Source organism: Rhinolophus ferrumequinum, chromosome 18 (assembly GCF_004115265.2).
Source record: "Rhinolophus ferrumequinum isolate MPI-CBG mRhiFer1 chromosome 18, mRhiFer1_v1.p, whole genome shotgun sequence".
NCBI lineage: Eukaryota > Metazoa > Chordata > Mammalia > Chiroptera > Rhinolophidae > Rhinolophus > Rhinolophus ferrumequinum.
This window is the reverse complement of record NC_046301.1, coordinates 49,721,822-49,743,750: the sequence shown is the minus strand read 5'-3', so window position 1 is coordinate 49,743,750 and position 21,929 is coordinate 49,721,822. Positions and strand designations below refer to the sequence as shown.

The 21,929-nt window shown below is 50.6% G+C and overlaps 1 protein-coding gene across 4 annotated transcripts; it reads right to left on the bottom strand.

Moving 5' to 3' along the window:
* Nucleotides 1-74: 74 nt before the first annotated feature.
* On the bottom strand, nt 75-21,523 carry TPM4 (tropomyosin 4). Of its 4 annotated transcripts, none has more exons than XM_033134328.1 (9): nt 21,317-21,523; nt 16,256-16,381; nt 11,958-12,091; nt 9,347-9,464; nt 8,710-8,780; nt 7,684-7,759; nt 5,633-5,695; nt 5,481-5,550; nt 75-1,400 (listed from the first exon to the last, which is right to left on the bottom strand). In XM_033134328.1, exons 1-9 carry the CDS (start codon nt 21,428-21,430, stop codon nt 1,318-1,320), a joined length of 855 nt encoding a protein of 284 aa, XP_032990219.1. In that variant the 5' UTR covers nt 21,431-21,523; the 3' UTR covers nt 75-1,317. The 4 variants fall into 4 exon arrangements, with proteins under 4 accessions (XP_032990219.1, XP_032990221.1, XP_032990220.1 ...); XM_033134329.1 differs by lacking the exon at nt 75-1,400 and adding an exon at nt 4,217-4,471 and having other exon boundaries at nt 21,317-21,520; XM_033134330.1 differs by lacking the exons at nt 16,256-16,381; nt 21,317-21,523 and adding an exon at nt 15,750-16,000.
* Nucleotides 21,524-21,929: the final 406 nt, after the last annotated feature.

Below are 21,929 nucleotides of genomic sequence, written 5' to 3'. Positions count from 1 at the left end.
TTATCTCCGCATCCCATGCATTCAATGAACCAAAATGCCTTCTATGTCTCGACGCATTCTAAAAGTCACACAAATTATAGTTTATGTAAAAATTTATTTGACCAAAATGTAGAAAAAGTGATACTACGTATTACATATGATACAGCTGCAAGAATCTAAATGAAAAGTGTGGGTTCTATTCAATTGCACAATTTGCTAGTGTATCTCCTGGGTAGTGTGATGTGTAATAAATAGGAGTGAGGGGCAGAGGAGTCGGATAAGCTAGAAGCAGGGTGGTTTTTAGTCAGAATTGTAAACTGGCCCCCCCCACTGCTGGGGAATATGGAATGTTTCAGCTCTGAGATGTTAACCGAGAAAGCGAGAATGTAACAAAGCTAACATGTGCAGCCCTGTCTACAAAATACTCCATATCCAGTTTAATCAGGAGTTTCCTGGTCTTTTATTAACTTGGTCCTGAAGAAGGAATTAAAATCTTAGACACGTAAATCTTCAATGTACCATTCCCTAAAGTACAGAAGAGATGAAGTTAGGCCAGTTACTTTATCTCTGCTGCCAGAGAGGCCTTTTCTGACCAATATTTATTAATAGAAAAATGCTTTTGCTAAATTATTGATGGTGACTAGTCTTTTTGATATAGTCCCATGAACAGTACTAAATTCTACCATATTCATTCCTGCTGAGTGGATGGCTTCTTATCAGAGTATTATGACTATTTCCCCAGCATTCTCATGCTGACTGCTCAGAAGATGTTTGTTCTGCATGGTAGAATGTGGAAAAAAGCCAGGGTGAGTAGGTTAATCTATCTGTGGTTTATGACTTCCCACAACAGCACCGCCCCCTTTTTGCTCTGGAAGGAAAACCCCCACCCATTTTCATGTGATGGTCCCCGGCCTCCTGTAGTGTGTCCACTGGTGGCTCAGAGGTTCTATTCTTCAGCCTTTTAAATTGACCAGTGACTAGATATTGGACTCTGTGTTTTGAAAGTGTGGTATTGTCTAATCTCCTGGGAACCAAATGCCCTCAGTCTTAAGAGACTATGTTCAATAGGAAACACCCTGCCTACCTTAGTGATAAATGCAATTTAAGGATAAAAATAGAGCTGAAAAAGCTGGTGCCATTTGGGAAAAAAAAAAAAAGGAAGGAATTAGATTTAACTGGTGCTCAAAGCTTCTCTGATACAAAATATTTGGTCACGTATTCATAATTTGCTTGACATTTCCAGCAAAGCGCAGATGCAGTAACAAAGGAAACTTCTTACAAGAGAAGAGAAAGACACGGAGGTCTGGAGCTTCTGTTGGAACAACTCTTCTGTTTTGGTTATATACAATTAAGTTCATTTAGTGTCTGATCCAGTGTCTGATGTAAGCCCACATTCTCTTCTTTGGCCTGGGCAAGTTTTTCTGGTGAGAATTAAATAAAAGAGTGGGAGAAAAATAAATTAATAAGCACATTTGTTAAAGGGCAAAAAGGTTTTCTAAACTCCTCACTGCCAGAGCAAATCATAGCAGAGAAAGTACTTTGCATCTTAATTATAAAAGAACACGATGGAATACTAGAGATCAAGTACAAAATTTGGGAGTCAGATAGGATAGCAGGATAAAATACAGGGTGTTCATTAAATTTGAATTTCAGATAAATAAAATTTTAGTATGGTAGATATATCCCAAATGCTGTATGAGATAAGCCAAAAAATTATTCAGTGCCTATCTGAAATTCAAATTTAACCAGGCGTCCTGTATTTTAATATGCTAAATCTGGCAATACTGGTTTTAGAGACAGAACACCTAGATTTAAGCCCCAGCTGTGCTGCTGAAGTAAGCCATTGAACCTTTCTAGGTCTCAGTTTCCTCATCTGTCAAATGGAGATAACAATACCAATGTGTGGTATGGGGGCTATTATGAGAAATGAGAAATGCTTCAGGACTTATGAAGTGCTATACAAACATAAGATTTCAGTCCTAGATATGGGTGACTTAATACAGTTTCCCCTTAGTGCCAGCTAATTAGTCCCTGAGCTTTGGGGAGGAAAATACAATCCTGTAACCCATCTTTCCTTTGGTGCTTCTGGGAATGGCTGTTGAAATCCCAGGTGTAATTGTGTTACCGTGTCTGTGTCCATAGCAATGTAGTCAGACCCCAGGTAAACGCAAAATGATTGAGATTTAAGCCAGACTATAGGTATGTTACTAAATGATTGAGCTGATGAAACAAATAAACAAAGTAAGATGCCATTTAGAGCTATGCATGACAGAGCACAAGGGAGAACTGGTTTGCCATGAGTGATGGCCGATTAAGAGACTAGGCCAAGGCTCATTAAAATACTGGAGGGAAGCAAACTGCCTTATAAAATGTGATAGGATCAGCTTGGAAATTTTCAGAAAGAAAAAAAGTGACTGCACAACAGAGCAGCCTTTCGACTCCAACTACTGAACCTTTCATTTGATGAGGCACTTAAAAAAAAAAAGAAAATCAAGCCACTCTAATCTGCGAGGATTCCATCAGAGAGAACAGTGACCCAGGCCTGTTCAGTCTGGAAAGACATATGGTCATTGAGTGCCTACTACTGTGTGAGCCAGTTTCTCCACTATCTCATTTAATCCTTGCGATAGCTAAGATGCCACCTTTATTTTGCAGCTAAATGGCTTGTTCAAGGACACACAGCTTATGTGGTAGAGCTAGAATCTAAACCCAGATATCCCAACTACACATCCTGACCTCACCTTGCCACTAGATTCCTGGCATCTACTTTGTTATTAGGTCTGAGATAAAATAACTTTCCCTGAAAGTGTTATTTGCCCTTGAGAATCGTGACAGACCCATGGACTGTCAACAGGTCGTAGTAGATCCCCATTGCCCAAATCTCTTGTCAGTCAAGTTCTACTTAGGTGCTTAGTTAAGCAGAATGACTGGAGAGGCAGGGCTACAGTTATTTTCAAAGAGTGGAGGCTATACAAATGTCTGGAAAAATACCAGGAACAAATACACAGAGCGAACAGAAAACATCCACCCCCACACAGTCTGTAATATTTCCAGGGATGGATGTGTACGGCAGTGTGTGAGGGGAGCAGTGTGTGCAGAAGTTCCCAGTGGGTGGCAGTTAGGAACAGGGAGAGGCTGCGTGTGGAAGGGTCTAGGTTGTTTAGGGGAGGCGTATTTTGAAGCAATGAATATAAAAAAGAATCGGGACAGATTCCCACCTGAATAAAAAAATTACAGGATGAGGAATGAAAAGCTACAGGGACCCAACATTGATGATTCTAACTGGAGACTTTCATGCCATTTTCAGGTTCAAGGGGCAGTCTGGAAGGTGTGGCTTGGACATCAACATGTCAGTGTTTCTGGGACAATCTGAGGTGGTCGTGGTGGGGCGCAGGGGAAGACTGGATAGACTGTTTAAAATTTGGACTCTCTTGGAAAAACCTATGAGCTTTTGGTCACTATAACCATGACTTTTGAACACCCACAGGCTAACTTCATGAGCTCTTCCTCAACCAAAGCAAGGCTCCCGGTACTAGTTAATTGCAAGTATGAGGGGAGGTAAATGTTCGTTTAGCGTCTCAGGCAACTGGAACTCAGGAAAGGATCACCTCGCCTCCTTTCTCTGGCATTTCAGCAGCTTCCACTCCCTTTCCATCTAATGCTCTTGAATTCCATGTAGGGTAGTTTTCTAAGGCCAAGGTATAGAGAGGTGAACTTCATGAGTGAACGTCCTCTCAGGACTAAGAGGTGGATAGATGTTTCATGAACAGTGAAGACGTGGGGAACCCCAGGCACCATTCTCAGAGTGTAACACAAAGAAACAAATGGCGAAAAAAAGGAATCAAGAGACCAAAATGCCACTGCCGCTGTTTGAATCCATAGAGCAAACACCATTCAATGGTAGCTTTCTTTTAGACACAAGCCAGCTGGTTTCTGCAAGTTCTGCCAATGTTATGAAGCTGCTTAAGAAGGTGGGTGAGTCTGCACTCAAAACAATTCCTATTTAAGGAAAACCCACTACTGGTGTCATATACAGTTAGCTAACCCCGCGTCTGAGAGTTAGTCCCAGATTAGCTTTTATTTTCACGTCATCAGAAAAGAATCACGTGGGCATAATTTTCGTTCTGAAACGAGCTCTCCATTTGAACCACCCACTTTCTGTTGCAGCCACTGTCAAGGGCATCATTGCTACTAGGGCTCAAAAGCGGCAAGTGGAGAAAATGAGAATGAGAGGGCATGAAGATGAGGACCGCCTGTTTTTATTTTGGTCACAGACACAGAAGGCAGTTGGAAGGATCAAACCAGGAGGCAGGAAACGGGAGCTTCTAGAAGCCCACGGAACGTAGGCACCACAGTGAGAAGGCAGACTTCAGTATTGCTAGGACAGAGGGCAGCACCCCTGCTGCCTCTCAGAGAGAGGTCATGTCGTTGAGAGCATGGTCTAGCTCTTCGCTGATAGCCTTGTACTTGAGCTTCTGAGCGTACAACTCGTCTAGAGGGCGGAGGTCCCCGGGGAGAGTTCAGAAGAAGAGGTACAGGGGACAGAACACGAGGGTCGGAATGGTGTGCCACAGATGAGCAATGAAAGGAAGAAAAAAAAGTGAGAAAACAAAGCATGAACTAAGAGGAAGTTGTGTCCTATCGAAAACAAATGAGAAAACAAAAGATCGACAGTGATTTCTAAGTGGTTTGAGGTTCTACAGGGGATTAGCCATAATGAACCTTTAGGAATGGCGGCAGGAAATGCACAGAGCTTTTCCTAACCAGTTTCCTACCCTGCGTTGTTTCTGATTTTCAATGATGTCACCTGGTTCAAAGGTCATACTTTGGACCAGGGGCATTCCCCTTATATGGAAACCTCACTTCCCAAACCAAACACGGGACATGTGATCTGAGAGTTTTGCACCCTTTCTGAGTGGAACAGGCAGCTTGAGAAATTCCGTATGAAACCCAAGATCTGCAATTCCCAAATTATTTCATGAAAATAAACGGGACAGAATTTTTATAAAAAGTTGGAACTCTACAAGAAATTCTGGGATCAGTGGGCACCAAGCTTGCAGACTGGAGTCTTTATTTAGTCTCTACATTCTCTATATTTCCGTTTTCTCATCTGGTGATAAGCTCTGAGCTCTCTGGGAGAGAGCTTCTGTAAAAAATGCAAGGCATCTAAAAAATGCAAGGCATCTCTCAGAAATGAGGCAACAGAAGGCCATTCTAAAGATTTTTTTTTTTTTTAAATCAGCCATATTTGTCTCTGTACTCACATGTGGAGCTAATTAACCAGAGACAGTTTACTTCTCGAAAAATAGCAACCCAAGCCTGAGTCTGATTTGCACTATCCAATTCCAGTGCTCCAGACTTCCAGGTGTGACGTCATGACGCACTTTTCTATCCTAAGGCAAACAAAGCCGAACCCAGCCTCTATACACATCTCCCGCAACTCTCTGTGGATGTGTCGGACGGGGGAGGCAGAGCAAACATAGTTCATGGTAATTTCATACCTTCCAGGTCGTCAATTGTCTTTTCCAGTTTTGCAACCGTTCTCTCTGCAAATTCAGCACGGGTCTCAGCCTAAAGAAAAACACAGGAGTAGCTATGATTGCTTCAAGACCAGCCCCAGCAGAAACCTAACCAGCTGGGTGTGATCACTCACCTCTTTCAGTTTGTCAGACAGAAGTTTAATTTCTTCTTCATATTTATCCTCCTTTTCAGAATACTGTGGGAGAAACCAAAACACTGCTTTTAAAAAAAGGAGACAAAAGCAAAGCATCAAAGAACACCGGTTCCCTGCTCCTTGGAGAAAAGCGTGTGCTTGAACATGCCTAAGAAGCAAAGTAGAGGCAGGCACCTTTCCAGGCAGAAGAAATGTGTGCAAAACTCAGAATCTTTGGGTGATCCCTCTGAGAATCTTTGGGTGATCCAAAGGCCTGAGCAGATAACTTGAAATAAAAGTGTGAGGTGGGTGGGCGGATGATTGAATGGAAATACATGCTACTCAAGGTCCTCCACATCCATGCTTCTACCCCATTTCCTGCCAACTTCCCCAAGTCACATCAATAGATTCTGCGTACCCTCTGGTCTCCCAGCCCTTGTCTGTGTTGGGGTCCTCCAAGACAGAATGTTCCTTTCCCCATTACTCCCTGTCAGGATTACATGTCACCTGAACTAATAAAATTTTTCTTCACGAAATAAAAAATGATTTTGTACTGTTTTAATAAATGTTACTTTTTAAAAAAAAAAAAAAAATTTCGTATGTCTTTCAAGGCTCACCGCGGATTAATATGAGCTAACATTTATCAACTGCTCGCTATGTTGCTAGAGAGACCCTCAATCCCATTTTACAGATGAGTAAAGAGTCAGGAAATGTGTTTAGGGTCACATGGCTATCAAGTGACCCAGCCTCGGCTGGAACTTGACTCTGGAATTTGAGCTCCTGGACATCATCATGCCTTATTAAAGGTCACTGCCTAGTGACACCTTTCCCAGCTTTCCAAAGTCCCTCTGTTGAAGTCCCAAAGCACCTTGTTCTCTTGTCAGTCTCTTCCACTCAGCTCTGAGCTCTCACAGGAGCAGAGGCCATACGGTACCGTGGGAACACCTGGACCGTATTTATTCATCAAATATTCTAGTATCAAATATAAGCCAGGCACAAGGCTAGGACTAATGATACATCTCTTAACAAGTCAGATATGGACCCTGTCCTTAAAGTGTACTATCTAGCAAGAAAGACATGCAATTGAGTAATCATGATAAATGTCATCAACCATCATGATAGGAAAAGACATAGGTGGGGTTACGCAGCCGAGAAACGCCTAACCTAGATGAGCAATCAGGGATGGCTTCTCAGCAGAAGTGCTATTTAATTTTGTTGCATTAATTGATTTCAAAGTTTTTTTCCCCAAAATGTGTCAGAAATCCACAAAAAACAAAAAGTTGATATTTTGACTATTTTATGCATTTAATAACAACAATTTGAGCTGCTTTGTACATAAATGACATTATTTTTATGTATAAAAATTTCAGATATACTCATTCAGATATATCCAACCACTGCAGCAAAAGGGTTAAGCTGAGGCCTAAAACATGCATAGGAGTTTATCAAACAAAGAGAAAAGGAAAGGTCACTCCAGGCTGCAGTGGACAGCAGGTTCAAAGAACTAGAGGTGATGAGAGAACACGGAATGTTTGGGAAACCGAAGTTCAATGCAACTGGAGGGCAGTAGGAGGAGGGCGTGAGGAAGAGACGAGGATGGAGAATTCGGCGGGGTGAGCCATGGAAGACTCCTAATGTGACCCTATCCTGTAGTGACTGCTCTGGGTACTGTTTCAACCTAAAAAGCCCAATTCCTCCCCTGATATCTGCTGCATGATCTTCAAGAACGTATTTCTGGCGGAACCAGGGGATCCAATGAGAGCAGGGCTCTGTATTTCTAGGATTAATGCTCAGATGTCCCCAAGAGGAGCCTGACTAGGCACCAATCTCACATTCCACCTTCACCCTCATACGAAGTGGAGATCAAATATGGTGCTAAGACCCCACAGAAGAGGGAAATCCACCCACCGAACACCTATTTCTGTGGGGGGAAAACCCAGCTGCTGGGGACCAAAGCTACTGTGGCTGAACATCCCAGCGTGCTCCTGTGTACCCTGGGGGAAGAAATGAAGCAAGTCTAGCCAGTCACCCTCCAACTCAAGCCAACCAACCTTTTCAGAGGCAGCCTCCAGCGACTTCAGGTTGTTAGTGACATTCTTGAGTTCTTCTTCCAGATCACCACATTTTCTGCACAAAGACAAAGGATGCTTGTGTCTTAACCTCCCTTACAGCAGGCAATTCCCCTAAAAGCAGTTTTCCAAAGAAGGGCACGACACTGCCTGGGGCCCCCACAAGGAATGCAGGGGGGAAATGTTAATGGCCTTTTCTGAGCTGAGCGCTGTGTACTTATCAAAACCCTATCGTGCCAGGCAAAGGCGCGGCAGGCGGGCTGAGGATATTTGGAAGGTTTGTAGAATGCTCCTGGGCTCCTGCCAAGTCTGAGGCAACAGGGACTTGCGGAATCTATGATTGATGAGGCCGACTCCGACTCCGGAAGGTGTAGCAATGAAATGGAGAGCAGGAGGCTGGGAGACTGCAACCAGAGTTTACACCGGACACTCCAGGAAGCAAGCTCCGAACAGATTTGCGAAACTGGATGCCTCTCAGTGCTGTGGGATGTGGGATGTGGGATGCGGGGTGCTCCACGGCACTGAAGGGCCCAGGAGAGAGGAGTTTTGTTTTTCTGGAGCTTGTGGGATTCTGGTCAGGCTTCTAACCCCACCCCCTACCCCAGAAACGAGTCATGGCCAAATAATGGCATCAGGAGCAAAGCATTTAAACACTGGGGGGTGGGGGGTGTGTGTGGGTGGGGAGCAGCCTGCCTTCCATGCTCAGCTTTCTGTTAAGAGGGCACAGCCTCCTGAGATACCCTCTCTGGGAGAATGAGACGTCTGGGCTCCTCTGCTACCAGCCGTCTCCCTCCTACTTCCCGATACCTTGGTGGGAAGAGTCAACACATGTGCAGAAGGACAGACAGTCACCATCTCTCTGTCAGCCCCAAAGGCCAAGAGGAGGGACCGAGCCATGAGTCCCAGAAGCCCATCCGCTTGAACAGAGGCCCTGGTCGGTGTCAACCAACTGCCTCCCGCCCGGCCCAGGAGCTGAGCTGGGCCGCTCAGTCTTGTTCTGCCACTCACAGTTCAGACACCTCGGCACGCTCCTCCGCCCTCTCCAGCTCGCCCTCCAGGATGACCAACTTACGAGCTACCTGCAGAGACAGAAAGGATGGTCAGAGACTGACCTGCAACAGCCACACCTAGTCAGATGCCCTCCCGGTACAGATAGCAAGGCCATGCCCAGACTATCTGCCAGCGTGGGGCTTTCTGCTGCTGCTTGCCCTCAGTCCTGGACGACACCTAACCTCTCTCTCTTGGGCCCCAGGAGTGAGGCAGACAGGAGAGAGGAAGGAAGAGCTGAGACTTTGGAGGCAGGCAGGAGGGGGACTGAGCTCTTATTGGCAAGACCCATGGCCGGGGACCACGATTCCCAATTTTAGCCAAACTGCGCTGAAACACGCAGCTGCAGGACAAAAAGCGATCTGGTCAGTTGGTTTCCCCACCAAGTCAGACAAGCGTCACAGAATTCCCCAGGACCTTTTGGCATTGTGGAAGATCAAGTTCCCAGCCAAATGGCGTCTCTGGAAAAACAGATGTGGATGCAGATGGACAGCTGACCCACCCGAGAGCTTCCTTTGGGCGGCCCTGGAGTCTCCCTATCACACGTCCATTTCCTCCCTGCTTCCTGCCGCTGCCGCCATCTGTCAGCCCCACTCACCTCCTCGTATTTTCGGTCGGCCTCCTCTGCAATGTGCTTCGCCTCTTTGAGCTGCAACTCCTGGATCTCCATCTTCTCCTCATCTTTCATGGCCCGGTTTTCTATCACCTTCATTCCTCTACAAGGAGTAACATGGTTGTTACGTACACAGCATCGCCTTATCACACACCTGTGCATCTAAAAAACGTCCCAGACATCTGCCGGGAACCAGACTCCAAAGAGGAAGGTGTGGAGCTGCCCACATGCACTGCTCTAAGTGCCTCACACTTCACAACCGCCCCATGAAGTAGTTAGTAGGTACACTGACCCCATTTCACAGACAGGCTGAGTGAGCAGGTCAAGGTTACATACACAGTAAGTGCAGAGCTGGGACCCAAACCTGGTGGTCTGGCTCCAGAGCCTGGGTTTCCATTCCATACCACTTCTAACGACCGTGTTTCCCCAAAAATAAGCCCTAGCCAGACAATCAGCTCTAATGCGTCTTTTGGAGCAAACATTAATATAAGACTCGGTCTTATTTTACTATAAGACCGGGTCTAATATAACATAACATAACATATCATATCATTAACAACACTGGGTCTTATGCTAACTTTTGCTCCAAAAGACACATTAGAGCTAATCGTCCGGTTATGGTCTTATTTTCGGGGAAACACGGTAGTAACAGGGTGTACTTGTACTCCAATTGTTACTACCATGCGATTAGAGGTCTGGGCCATCTTGGCTATGGGAAAGATGAATTCTGCTGCAGTGGGGGAGGGGGTGTGCATGTGTCACGGAAAACTTTCCAAAAGAGAGGCCACAGTGAACAAGGGAAAAGTTATTCTTCAGTGAGGAAGCTACATAAAAAAGCCCCAGAGGAATGACACAACGTGGCAGGAGGTCAGGGTGGCCAGACCGCAGGCAAGGTACTTGAATAACATGCTAAGGGTTTTATGTCGAGGGGACAGGGAACCACTGGAAGGTTTCAAAAACAGGAGTGAGTGAACACCAAAACCATGTGAATTGCTGTGGAAAGCCCAGGTGAGACACAGGTACCTACAAGATGAGGGAGGAGGAGAACCTGAAGTGGATCCATCCGAAGTCTGGCACAACTCAGCGGGCTGACCATGAGATGAGCTCACTCTGGTCTGCACTGCTTGGACGAGACCAGGTCAGAGCAGTACCTCTGAAGAGGCTGACCCAGGATAACGTATCGCTGTGTGTTGTGCCTGCCCAGAGCAGAGGACCACATACTTCTGTCGTCTAGTAAATAGTTCCATGTGGGCTGTCACTATCATTCTCAACTGACTGTCACAACACCTTGTGCACCTGTACAAGGCCTCAAAATCAGCAGGTGAGCAAGCTTAGGAAACCCTCTGTGGCCCTGGAGAAATCAAAGTGATCTGCCCAAGGCCACGTAGTACGTGGAAGCACTTGAACCCAGATTCTCCAGCTCCTTGGTATAGAATTCCTTTTACCAAAAATAATAATAATAATAATAATAATAATCATAATCATAATCATAATCAGCTGCCAACAACGGTGTCACCAAAAGCTTCTGGTGACATTATACAAGTGAGGGGCCTTCCCAGGCTTTTGGGGTTTGCCCTGGGGCCATCCTGGAAGTGAGACATCTGGCCAGGCTAGTCTGCCGGTGCACACGGGCAGCAGCTAACCCAGCCACGAGCACCGGGTCACGGGGTCCTTCACACTTCCCTGGGGCTGCCCTCTCTCCCTCTACTAAGAGCCTGTCCTGGGGTCTGTGCCCTCGGCACAGGCTGTTCTACTGCATGGGAAGAAATTTCCTGCTTGGGCAACTCCCAGAGTCGATCTCCAAGATTCCCCAGTTGGTTTTTAATCTCTGGTTTGCAGTCACCACAGCACATTCAGGAATGAATCCTTTGGAGGAGTTCATCCTGGGCAACCATGAGGGATGGGTCAAGTGAGATTGCTGGTGGGATCGTGTGGCAGACATGCAGTGACCCCCGGCCTGACCCACACCGCTGCCACACAGGGAACCCATTTCCACCCCATGGAGATGGCTGCTTCTGAGAATCACAATCTGAGAGAACTGTGCCAGAGAACTGTCTCGCTCCCGGGGATGGAGCACCTTGCTGGAGGCCCAAAACGCAGCATTCATGCCACACAGGTAAGGGGCGCCGTCAGCTGCAAGTACATCAATGGGGTCAGTTTGCACATGTCCCTGACACCCTGCTGTCACTGTTCAGTCGCCCAAAGCCTGCCCAACAGCACTGCTAAGTCATCTACGCAGACGGCGCATTCCCACTTTTCACCTGCCCCCGTCTCACACCACCCCGGAAGGTGATGTCTTGAAAACATGGATGAGACGCACAGTGGCTTCCAGGCTCTGTAAGTCACACTTGCAGTTTTATTTGCCCATATTTTCTACCTTCCGCTGCCTGGTGGGAGTTTTTCTCCGTCACCACCACAACGACGAACACCTCTCTACACACAGTGGGACAGTTTAGAAGGTGCGGTCACACCTTGTCTGCATGTGCACATGTTCATTCCACGTGATCTCACCACCGCTACGCGAGGTCAGCCACCCAGTTAGATCCCCGTTTCCCAGAAGCCATCACCAACACCACCAGGGTCGAAGCATCCTTACCTCTCGCTCTCATCGGCAGCCTTTTCTGCTTCCTCCAGCTTCTGCAGGGCTGTGGCCAGTCGTTCTTGAGCCCTGTCCAGCTCTTCCTCAACAAGCTGGATGCGTCGATTGAGAGCTGCCACATCCCCTTCAGCCTGAGGAGGTCAGAGGTGCACCCAGGTGAGGAGGTAAGAAGCCAGCCAGCGGCGGAAGTCCCCCATTCACACGCTGCCCTCCCCTCAGCTAACATGACTCCCTTGCCAGAGCCCAGGAATCTAGGCAGTAAAAAATTCACATTCTTTTTTGGAGAACGTGAATTTCTGTATGATCTTCCCCAAAAACGTCAGTGAACACCTGCCACTCAACGACGTGTCCCAGTATAGGATGGGAAGTCAAGTCAACACGGAAGACAGACAAGTACACCGTATGCTGAAAGGACAGTGCTGACCTCTCCTTGCATGGATTCCTAGAGAACAAGGCCACCGGTGACCCGGCTCACCCTGTCACATAGTGAGGTCTCCTCCCAGTCACCTCATTGGCAAGATAAATGCCAAGAAAATGGAACCTTCAGTGAAATGGTGGCCGTACACTGGGGGAAGGAAGCAGCCCAGATGGAACCCCCATACTTAACAAAGTTTGGCCAAGAGATGATGAGACAGAAAGATATAAGAAAGAAATCTTGGTTACAGGCATGGAGGAGATGTCTGAACAGTGTTACTGGCTTTTCCAGGACGATAATGTGGTGCATAAAAGCAAAAACTCCAGAATCAAAAATTGCTGGCTTGCTTTCTCAGTTTGTAGCCATGTGATTGTTGGGCTGGTTGCTTCACCACGCTAAGCCTCCGTGTCCTGGTTACTTTACATCCACACCACTGCGAGGACTGTCATTGAAGGGTGAGGTGTTGCACCTGGCACGTGGAAGTCCCACTAAAGGGCAGCTCTTATGGCCAGGATTTCGCCTCATTTAATCCTCTCGTATCCCACCCATTTTACAGATGGGCAAACTGAGGCCCAGTAAGGGGAAGTAGTCCTGTTCAGTGTCACAGAGTTGGTAAGGAATGGCCTCTTGTGCCCCAGCGCAGGGCTCTTCCCTCGCTGAACCTGCACCCTGAATCCTGCAGCGCTTGGAGGCCAGGCACATTCAGGAAAGGATATTGAGAATGGGTGAAGTGAAGGCCCAGGTAAAACTACACTGGCTTCTTCAAGTCAAAAAAAAAAAAATTAATAATAATCTCTGAATGGGGGCAGGCTGTAAAAGTGGGAAACTGATCCTTCTGCTCCTTTACACAGAAAAAAAAATAAAGGAATAATAGAATGAGGTCAGAGTTGCTGAAAAATACAGAGAATCAGGTAACTTTTCTCAGTTCGAGTCCTAGCAGCAGATGGAGAAGCTCCCACAAGTGTTTCTTATGGCAGCCTCCTCTGAAACACCAGTTTGAAAAAATCCATTAAAAACCACTGCCGAACTCTTTTAAGAAACATCACCCACTCCTTCCAATGAGTGCCTTTTATTCTTTTTAAATTACATGAATCTTTACTCCAGCAACTGGGGCAGGAACTGAATTTCTCCCCAGTGATTTTTAAGTACATTCACAAAATTGTGCAACCACCACCACCAATTCCAGAATGTTTTCATCACCCCAACAAGAAACTCCACACCTGTCAGTGGTCAACGAATTGATTTTTAAGACCATACAGAGGTGCTTGATTTAGGAGATAGCTTTTTCAAAAAAAAGAAAGTGAGCGGCTTTTATGTGGGGGAGTCTGAATCCTGACAACCACTCTTTCGGCACATTTTCAGCTATCTTGAATCGAAAGAGCTCTCAGATGCATTCATCTATGACATATATATGTATTTTTGAAAAACTGCTAGTCACTGCTAGTCATTCTGGGCTCCACCCCTTCCTGCAATCAAAGCTTCTACACTCTACAAAGGATTTCCCTTATAAGGTAAAAGAGGCTTGCTAGATACATGTGGCAAAGGAACAGGAAGATGTCGGTTAATCACACAAAAATCTAAATGAAACCAGCTGTCGAAGGCAGCCCCAGAAGTCTGCCACACGCCGCTCTTGGCCTTCTCTACAAGGGACGGAGAAAGGGTTTCCCCCCTCCCCTCTGGGCTCCATTCCTTTGCCCGGGAACCTTCTTCAGGCTTTCTCCCTCCTAATCAAGAGAAGCATACTTTGAAAAGCAAACTTTTTTAAAGAAGTCTGCAACTTTCCAAAAACACTCTCCTCCCCACTGGATTATCCCACTCCTGTCTTGGCTCACGGCTGAGGGCCATTTTTAAGCAGAAGTAATTGTCCTCCAGTGAGATGACTTGGGATGAGATCAGAGGGAGGGTTACGTGTGCGAAAGAGGCCAAACCAGCTACTGTTGGAGGCTTACATGGGGGTCAGAGCAGCCCTTACAGAATTAAAGGCTGTGACTTGGGCCAAACCCAAAGCAGTCTGGGGCCAGACCTGTCCATACCCACGGCAATTCCACCTGGCCGGGCATCTTCATTTCTGGGGTCCCCACCCAGCTTTCAGGATCCCTAGGATTCTACCCTCTCCCCCAACTTTCTTGCCTTTGAGTCTTCCTACAACCAAGTGTCCTGTCCTAGAAAACTCTAATTTATTCCATAAGACTCTGCTCAACCTCCATTTTGAAGCCCCACTGGATGGCTGCTTCCCTGCCGCGCTCCCAGAACAGAGACCCCTGGGATGCAAATCAGCCTTATGTGTTTGTCCCCCTTGCCCCCATTAAATAAAATCGAACACTACTATTTGCCAGATGCCACGACAGGAGGTTTCACTCCTGGCACCCTCCTAGCTACCCTAGAGTGGCCATCATTATCACCCTTACTGTACAGATGGGGAGACTCCCCCTAGGAGTTAAGTACCAACCCAGATCTCTCCCTCCTCAGCCCCAGAGGCTGCCACCATCTGTCCCACCCCCATGGACAGTCAGGGAATGGAGAGAGGGCAGCGAAGCCCCCTTCTCATTCAGCCCCCGAGACGTGCAGAGGAGGCACACAGCGATCCGGGGGGATCGAGGGACCCGTGCTAACACTCCGAGGGTCTCCTGGAGGAAGGCAGGGTCCCTTTCGCGGCCCTGGTTCCCGTAGGGACCAGCTGGGAAGCTTAAGGCCGGCGGCTCAGGGTTGAACTTCCGCCCCTTGCCGGGAGCAGACACGTCGCCGCCGCGCCCCTGGGAACAGCTGGGAAAGTTTAGCGAGAGCCGGGAAGCCGCAGAAGAGGCGAGAAAGTGCGACGCAACCCCCCTCCCCCGCACCAAGTCAAGTCGGCCAGTTCAACCCTAGACAATGGATGCTCGTTTCCACCTCTCACTCCCCGCTCCTAGGTGCAGCCGCAGATCCCCCCGGCTCTGGACCCCGGCGCCAGCCTCAAGTCGGCAGCTGTGAGGTGCCTCCTACCCCCTACCTCCAGAATCGCCAACCCCTCTGCCCCATCCCCCCATTTCCCGCTCGGCTGGCCCCGCCCGACCCGGCTGCGGTACTCCCTCTCCCGTTCCAGACCCGAGGAGGAGGAGGGTGTGGAGGAAGGGGTCTCAGCAACCAGCACGGAGCGGGAGGGGGGTGCAGGCCCGCGATCGGGAGCGGTGGGGCCCAAGGGCGCGAAGGCGGGCTAATGGGGGGTGGACAGCGGCGGCGGCGAGCGGGAGCGCGGGAAGCGACCCGCGCGGAGAGAAGAAAGGAGGGCGCGCGGGGCCGAACCGGGGAGTGCGCGGGGCGGGGGCGCGCGGGCCCGGGGGTCATGCCAGGCCGGGGGGCGCGCGGGGTCGGGCGGGGGTCCTGGGCGCGGCTCTCACTTTCTCGCGCCGCTCGCGCTCGCCGTCCAGCTCCCGCTGCAGGCCCTGCGCGCGGTCCTCCGCCTCGTCCGCCTGCTGCTGCAGCGCCTGGATCTTGCGTTTCACCGCCTCCAGGGAGTTGAGGCCGGCCATGGCGCAGAGGCGCGGGGCGCACGCAGCGGGCGCTGGGCTCGGCTGGACTCGGCTCCGGCGAGAGCTGCAGCAGCCGCGCCCCGGCCCCCGAGCCTTTGCCTGCGCCGGGGCCGCCCCCGCCCCTCCCCGCCCCCGGCCCGGCCGCCGTCGGGGCGATGAGGTCACCGGGCCCGGCCGCCGACGTCAGCACCGCTGGGGGAGGGCCTGACGTCGGCACCGCTGGCCGCAGCTGCTGGAAAGTGCCCCTTTTCGGGACTTATTTGGAGAAAGCGCCGGGAGGCACCGCCTCCTTCTCCTCCTTCTCCTCTTCCTCCCTCCCTCCCCGAGGCTTCTGCCGGACCCCGCCGCGGGCTCCCGCATTCCAGCGCACGTACGTCTGAGGCCTTCTTCTCAGTCAGCTCTAGCTTCTCCTGCGCGTCCTTCAGGTCCTCAGAGTATTTGTCCAGCTCATCCTCCGTCCCCTTCAGTTTCTTCTGGAGGTGTGTCAGCTCCTCCTCCACCTGGGGATACGGGGGGGGGGGGGGGGACTCGTCAGTCTGGAGGCCACGTCCCCGTGGTGCAGGGGCGCCCCCCGCATTCACAGGGTCCTCTGTCTCTCGGCCTGTTTCCTCACCTATAAGACAGGAATAACAACACTGCACCGCTCAGTTACTACCTTTTAATATGGTTTTCACATCCTTACCTAGTCCTGGGACAAGCTGTGCTTATTTTTCGAAGGTCCCCCAATACTCTATAGGGCACAGCTTTGGGGAAACGAGTCCTGAATGTTTCTCAGAAACACACATTCAGTTTTGCATCCCAGTTTCAGGGGCGCAGCCTCTCCGTGATCTGGGTTAAACTAAAAGGGGGAGTCTCACTCACACTCTAGGCTTAGACCATCCCTCTGCCCCCAGGCTCTCTCCCTCTGGTTCTGCGCCCCTCCACACACACACACTGGCAGCCAGAGAACCTTTCCAAGTGTATGTCCTCCCCCCTCCCCAGAACCTGCCATGGCTTCCCATTGCCCAAGAGAGTAGTTCTCGGACTATCTCACAAAAATACCCTGAAGGATTAAAGGACTCAGACCCCCAGTATTCCTGGACTTTGGAGGCTTGGCTAAAAGAGAGCTACCCCTCAAAGTCCACTTTCTTCTGAGGCTCAGGTTAAATCTTTTAAATTCTTGGACATCTGGCTTGTATTCATTTTAATAAAAATGTCCCCTACTTTTCCCAAATTTTGAGTCATCTTTGTTTATCCTGAGAGTCTTGCCCCCCCCTTTTTGTATCCCCAATTTGAGAAACTCAGGTCTATGGGATACAAACCACACACCCCTTAACTTCCCTATCTTTATTGCTCCCCAGCACATCAGTCAAGGGTCAGCTCAGGAAGCCTTCTCTGCCACATACAGTTTGCCCCTCCCTTCCTTGCCTCTCATTCTGGGCTGGGGTGGTCAGTCCAACTCATGCTTTGATCTGACTTATTCATATGTCTTTGGTGGTTTGAACCCTGATCCTGTCCATGCTCTCAGGGTGGGCAGGCAGCCCCCACTTGGCCCCACTTCATCCTCCTGCTTCCTCTTCATAGCAGGAAGCCCAGAGAGATATACCAACTTTCCCCAGGTCACACAGCACAAAATTCGAACCCACTTCTAAACAGGCCCTCCTGCCAGGCCTGCTTTCCTGAATCTCTCTCTGACTTACTTCTCTCCCTTCCCAAAGAGGGTATGTTATAAAAGCGACTGTGCCTGCAGCTTCTAGATCAAGCTCGAATCTGATCTAGGTCACCCCTGAGATGATGTGCAAAATGTGTGTGTGTGTGTGTGTGTGTGTGTGTGTGTGTATTCTTAAAAGTGCAAATTCTTAGAAGGGCCCCTGTCCCAAGGTGATATCACCCAGTCTCCCATCCAGGGGCTCCTGAGTGTCCCACACTGAGCTGGGGAATATGAAGTGGGTGGGGGGTTTGAGGAGGGAGAGGGTAGCAGCAGCTCAGGCCTAAATCAGGGTCTATGGGACCTGACCTTGACGTCTGGGCAAGGAGCCAAGAAGCCTGACTCCAAACCCCAGCTGTATGACCCTTGTCCCCTTTCCTAGCCTCAATTCCTCTTCTGCAAAATGGAGGCCTTGACATAGTGGTCTATGAGCACCCCACCAGGGTACAAAGATGATTGGGGTTTTGACAACATTTTCTGGCAACGTTTGGACAATGGGTGGAGACTAGGATAAAGTGGGCAGGGGGCTATGAAGCATTCAGAATGTGCCAAGCCTATTACTGAAGGCCCATGTTACAGAAGGGTAAGCTGAGACCCCAGATGAGGAAGGGACTTGCCACGGGCCATACAGATAGGGGATTTGAACCCTTGTCAGACTGACTTGCAGCTGGTTCCCTTGACCGCTGGCTATGCTATACCCACTGCCCCGCACACCCTCCTCCCACTGACCCTCCACACCCACCGCCAATGCCCCCTCCCCTGGGCAGTTTGCCCTGGCCAGAGCCCTTGCCACTCCCCTTGGACCCTCCAGGCCCTGTCCGTCCCTCACCTAGCGCTGACCCTGGAGGCAGGGGGTGTCCCTCCATGTTTGGCTCTGTCTCCCACAGCCTGGGGCTCCTTGGGAGTCGGGCCAGGGCCTAAGGTCACCCTGAGCCCCAGCATAGCCCGGCATGGGGCTAGGCCCAACACTCACCACGGAAGTTCTCAGAATGAATCAATGACACAAACCTAAACCCTTCAGTGGTTGGAACCCATATGAAAAATAAATAAGACTGACACAAATTGGTTTCTTTCCTTCTGAATTCCACACACAAAGCATGTGCTTGCTGGATGGGCAGAGCCTTGCCCTGGCTCTGGGGCATCTCAGACAAGTCACTTCCTTCTCTGGGCCTCAGTTTCCCTGCCTATAAAATAGCTGGGAGAGTCACGGACAGCATATCTTAGTCCCTGTAAAAGGGGGCTTCGGGTAGGGCTGAGACAGGATGTGGGGTCAAAGACCAGTTGTGGCGGATGTCACTGCCCTGGGAGGAGAGTGGGCAGGAAACAGGCAGGGTGGATCTCTAAGTGCTGTTCCCACACTGGACAGATGGGGCCCGGAATCGGGACCTTGCTACAGGGTCCCTGAGAGTCAGGCTGGTCCCAAGACCCACACTCTCTGGTCTCCTCTGAAGCATAAGGCACTCTGGGTAAGTTGAGTCAGTCCCTCATCGCCTCCTGCCTCTGTTCCCAGGCAGGACTAGCCATGGGCCCCATGGAGCTCTGCATTTGCTGGGTACCTCTGGGGTCTTGGGTCCTATGCCTGGCCATCAGAAGGCATTGTTTGCTCCATTCCTCAGATTAGAACACTGAGGGCTGAGAGGCTGTGCAGCAACACTCCCTGAGTCACAAAGCTAGAAAATAATCCAGCCTAGATTCGAGCACAAATCCACCCCAGTAGGAGGCTTTGTGTGAAAATAAGAACAGAATGAAAATCCAGCTGAAGCCCAGAGAATCTGTCCCTTCTTCCTTGGCCGCCTAGTTGGCTGGAGGCTTTGGGAACCTTCCCTTTTGAACTTGCGTCTGCCTTGGTAGAGTAGGCTCCATCAGTCACCCACTTACACCTTAGTGAAAATAGGAGCAGCCATCAAGTTTCTTTTTTCTGACTCCCTACCGAAGCCCCTCCTGATGAGAGCTGAATGATGGATGGAAGCCGGCAGCTCAGGGCCAGCATAGGATGGGTGTCTGTGTTTGCGAGGGAGGAGCATGGGGGGGGCATATGTGCCAGGGAACACGGGTGGAGCTGGCCTATGCGGATGTGTCATAGGCACTCGGGGCAGCCCCAGGACGTGGGGGATGGAAGCCCAAAGGGGAAGTAGGACGGCGTAGGAAAAAACCCCTCATTTATGGAGCTCTTACTTTGTGCCAGGTGTGGGGACAAGGGCTCCACCTGCACATTCACCTCTAGTCCTCTCATGGTGGCGAGGGAGGCACTACTGTCACTTCCCCAATTCATACATGAGGCCACAGAGGCACAGAGAGGTGAAGGTGTTTGTTTCAGGGAGCTCAGTGACCAAGCTGCGAACGGGGCCAGCCTGAGCTCAGAGCTTGTGCTTTTACCTGCCAAGCTGGCCTGGCGCCCAGGCTGGGCAGGGCTGGGCACTTTGTGTCACTATCCTGGGCGGCTCCGGGGGCTTATTTGAGACCCTGAAAGCTACCAAGGGCTTACTGGTTGACCTGGGGGGTGCTATGGATGAGCCCTGTGGGGGGCAGGGCACTCTGGAAGGGGCAGGACCCCCTTCCCTCCTCCCACTGGCTGCTCTGGCAGAACCACACAACTGACTTCCGCTCTGCCCGAAGCCATGGCCTTGGGAGTGCCGAGCCCGAGCCCACACCTCCGCCACTGCGCTTCTATTAGCTCCCCAATGTACCCGTGTTGTCAGACTCCTGAGACTCTCATCTCTAAAGCTCTGGGTCCAGGGCCTCTGCCTGCCACAGGCGGCCCTGCCAGGTTTACAGCAGGGACAGCAGGAGCACCCCAGATAGGCAGAGCCTCATTGAGATTCTCCACTCATCCCCGTCTCCAGACCCTCACCCAGCTGCCTCTGCAGCCAGTCGCAGCTGGCCCCACCACACACCCACACTGGGCCACCCTCCCAGCGCAGTCACCAGTGGGGACCCACAGGCTCACCGTCACCTAGGCACAGGGGCACCCACATACACAGACAGCTCTGTGCCGCCCCCCTCACCTCAGCGGGCACACGCACACACACCAAAGAGCACACACCAACAAGCACACACAGGCCAACACCAATATAGTCACTTCAAGACACACACGAACTCACCCTGACACTCGCGTATTCCATGAGTCATGCCAGCTTTTGCACAAGTGCACACAGCCAGCCTCTCCCCGTACACACAACACCACACTGATACCACCGTGTACACACACGGACTCACAAACACATCCATACTCTTTCACACCCGCTTTCCAACAGCCACACACTCATACCTCTCTCTGCACACACTCATTCTCACCCCTCCACACTCTCTCCAGCAGAAACACACACACATACACAAAACACATGTGCACACAGAAATGCTCAAACACACACAAATACACTTAGACACACACACACACACCACAGTATACTCCAACCACCACATCCACTACACACACCCCCACACGGATACACTCACCCCAACACACCTACACACACTCTCACATTTGCACACACACACATCCAGCACACACACATGTCCCATCTCTCTCTCACTTGCTTGGCTCCCCCTGGCCATGTTGGGTGGGTCCTGTCACTCCTCCCTCTCCCAGCCCAGGGACCTCCCCAGGGAAACAATGACCCCTCGCCCTTTCTCAGCTGGAGCGTCACCACCCTCTGTCCCCTTCCCAACTTCCAGGTAGCAAGGTTTCTGAGACCCCCACGCTCAGCCCAGAGCCTTGCCCTGCGTGGCCCAATGGGTGGCCCCTCACCTGCTTGCACTTCTCCTCAGCAGCTTTCTTATCCGACTCAGCCTGCTCGGCCCGGTCGATGGCATTCTCCTTGTCCAGTTTCAGCATTTGCATCTTCTTCTTGATGGCCTCCATGGCTGGGCAGACAGGGATGCAGGCGGCGGGGTCTGTGGTGGGGTCTGCGGCGTTTGTCAAGTGAGCAGCAGGGCGGGGGGAGAGGCCCTTATAGCCTCCCAAGGGTGTGCCGCCCTGCCTGGGCGAGTCTTGGAGGAGGCCCAAGCCCAGGCTGGCTGGGCCAGCCGCCACTCGCTCGCTCAGGAGGACTTGGCCAGCTCACCGTCTGCCCCGCAGCCCATGCCTTATTTGGGCCTAGGATTTTCTCAAAGGAAAAAAAAAAAAGGTCCGACCCGTTTCCATTTTTAACCTGGTGACACAGGTCCTGAGTGAGCGAGCGGCACAGCGCGGGGCCCAGAGGACCCCTGCCGCCTGCTGGCTGGCCTCGATTTCCCCATCTCTGCTTGGGAGGCAGGAGGGGGCTGCAGAGTAGGAGTGTGGGGAGCTGGCGAGACTCCTGTCCTCCCTTCTCCTCCCCACTGGGCTCTGCTTCCAGGAATTGGGGGTCAGACCCATCCCA

Excerpts from the sequence above, each read along its gene's own strand:
- TPM4 (XM_033134328.1), bottom strand. The coding sequence starts at position 21,430 with ATGGAGGCCATCAAGAAGAAGATGCAAATGCTGAAACTGGACAAGGAG. Across the intron at positions 16,382-21,316 it reads CTGAGGAGAAGTGCAAGCAG|GTGGAGGAGGAGCTGACACA; the intron begins GTGAGGGGCCAC and ends CCGTATCCCCAG. Across the intron at positions 8,781-9,346 it reads CCGACCGAAAATACGAGGAG|GTAGCTCGTAAGTTGGTCAT; the intron begins GTGAGTGGGGCT and ends CTGTCTCTGCAG.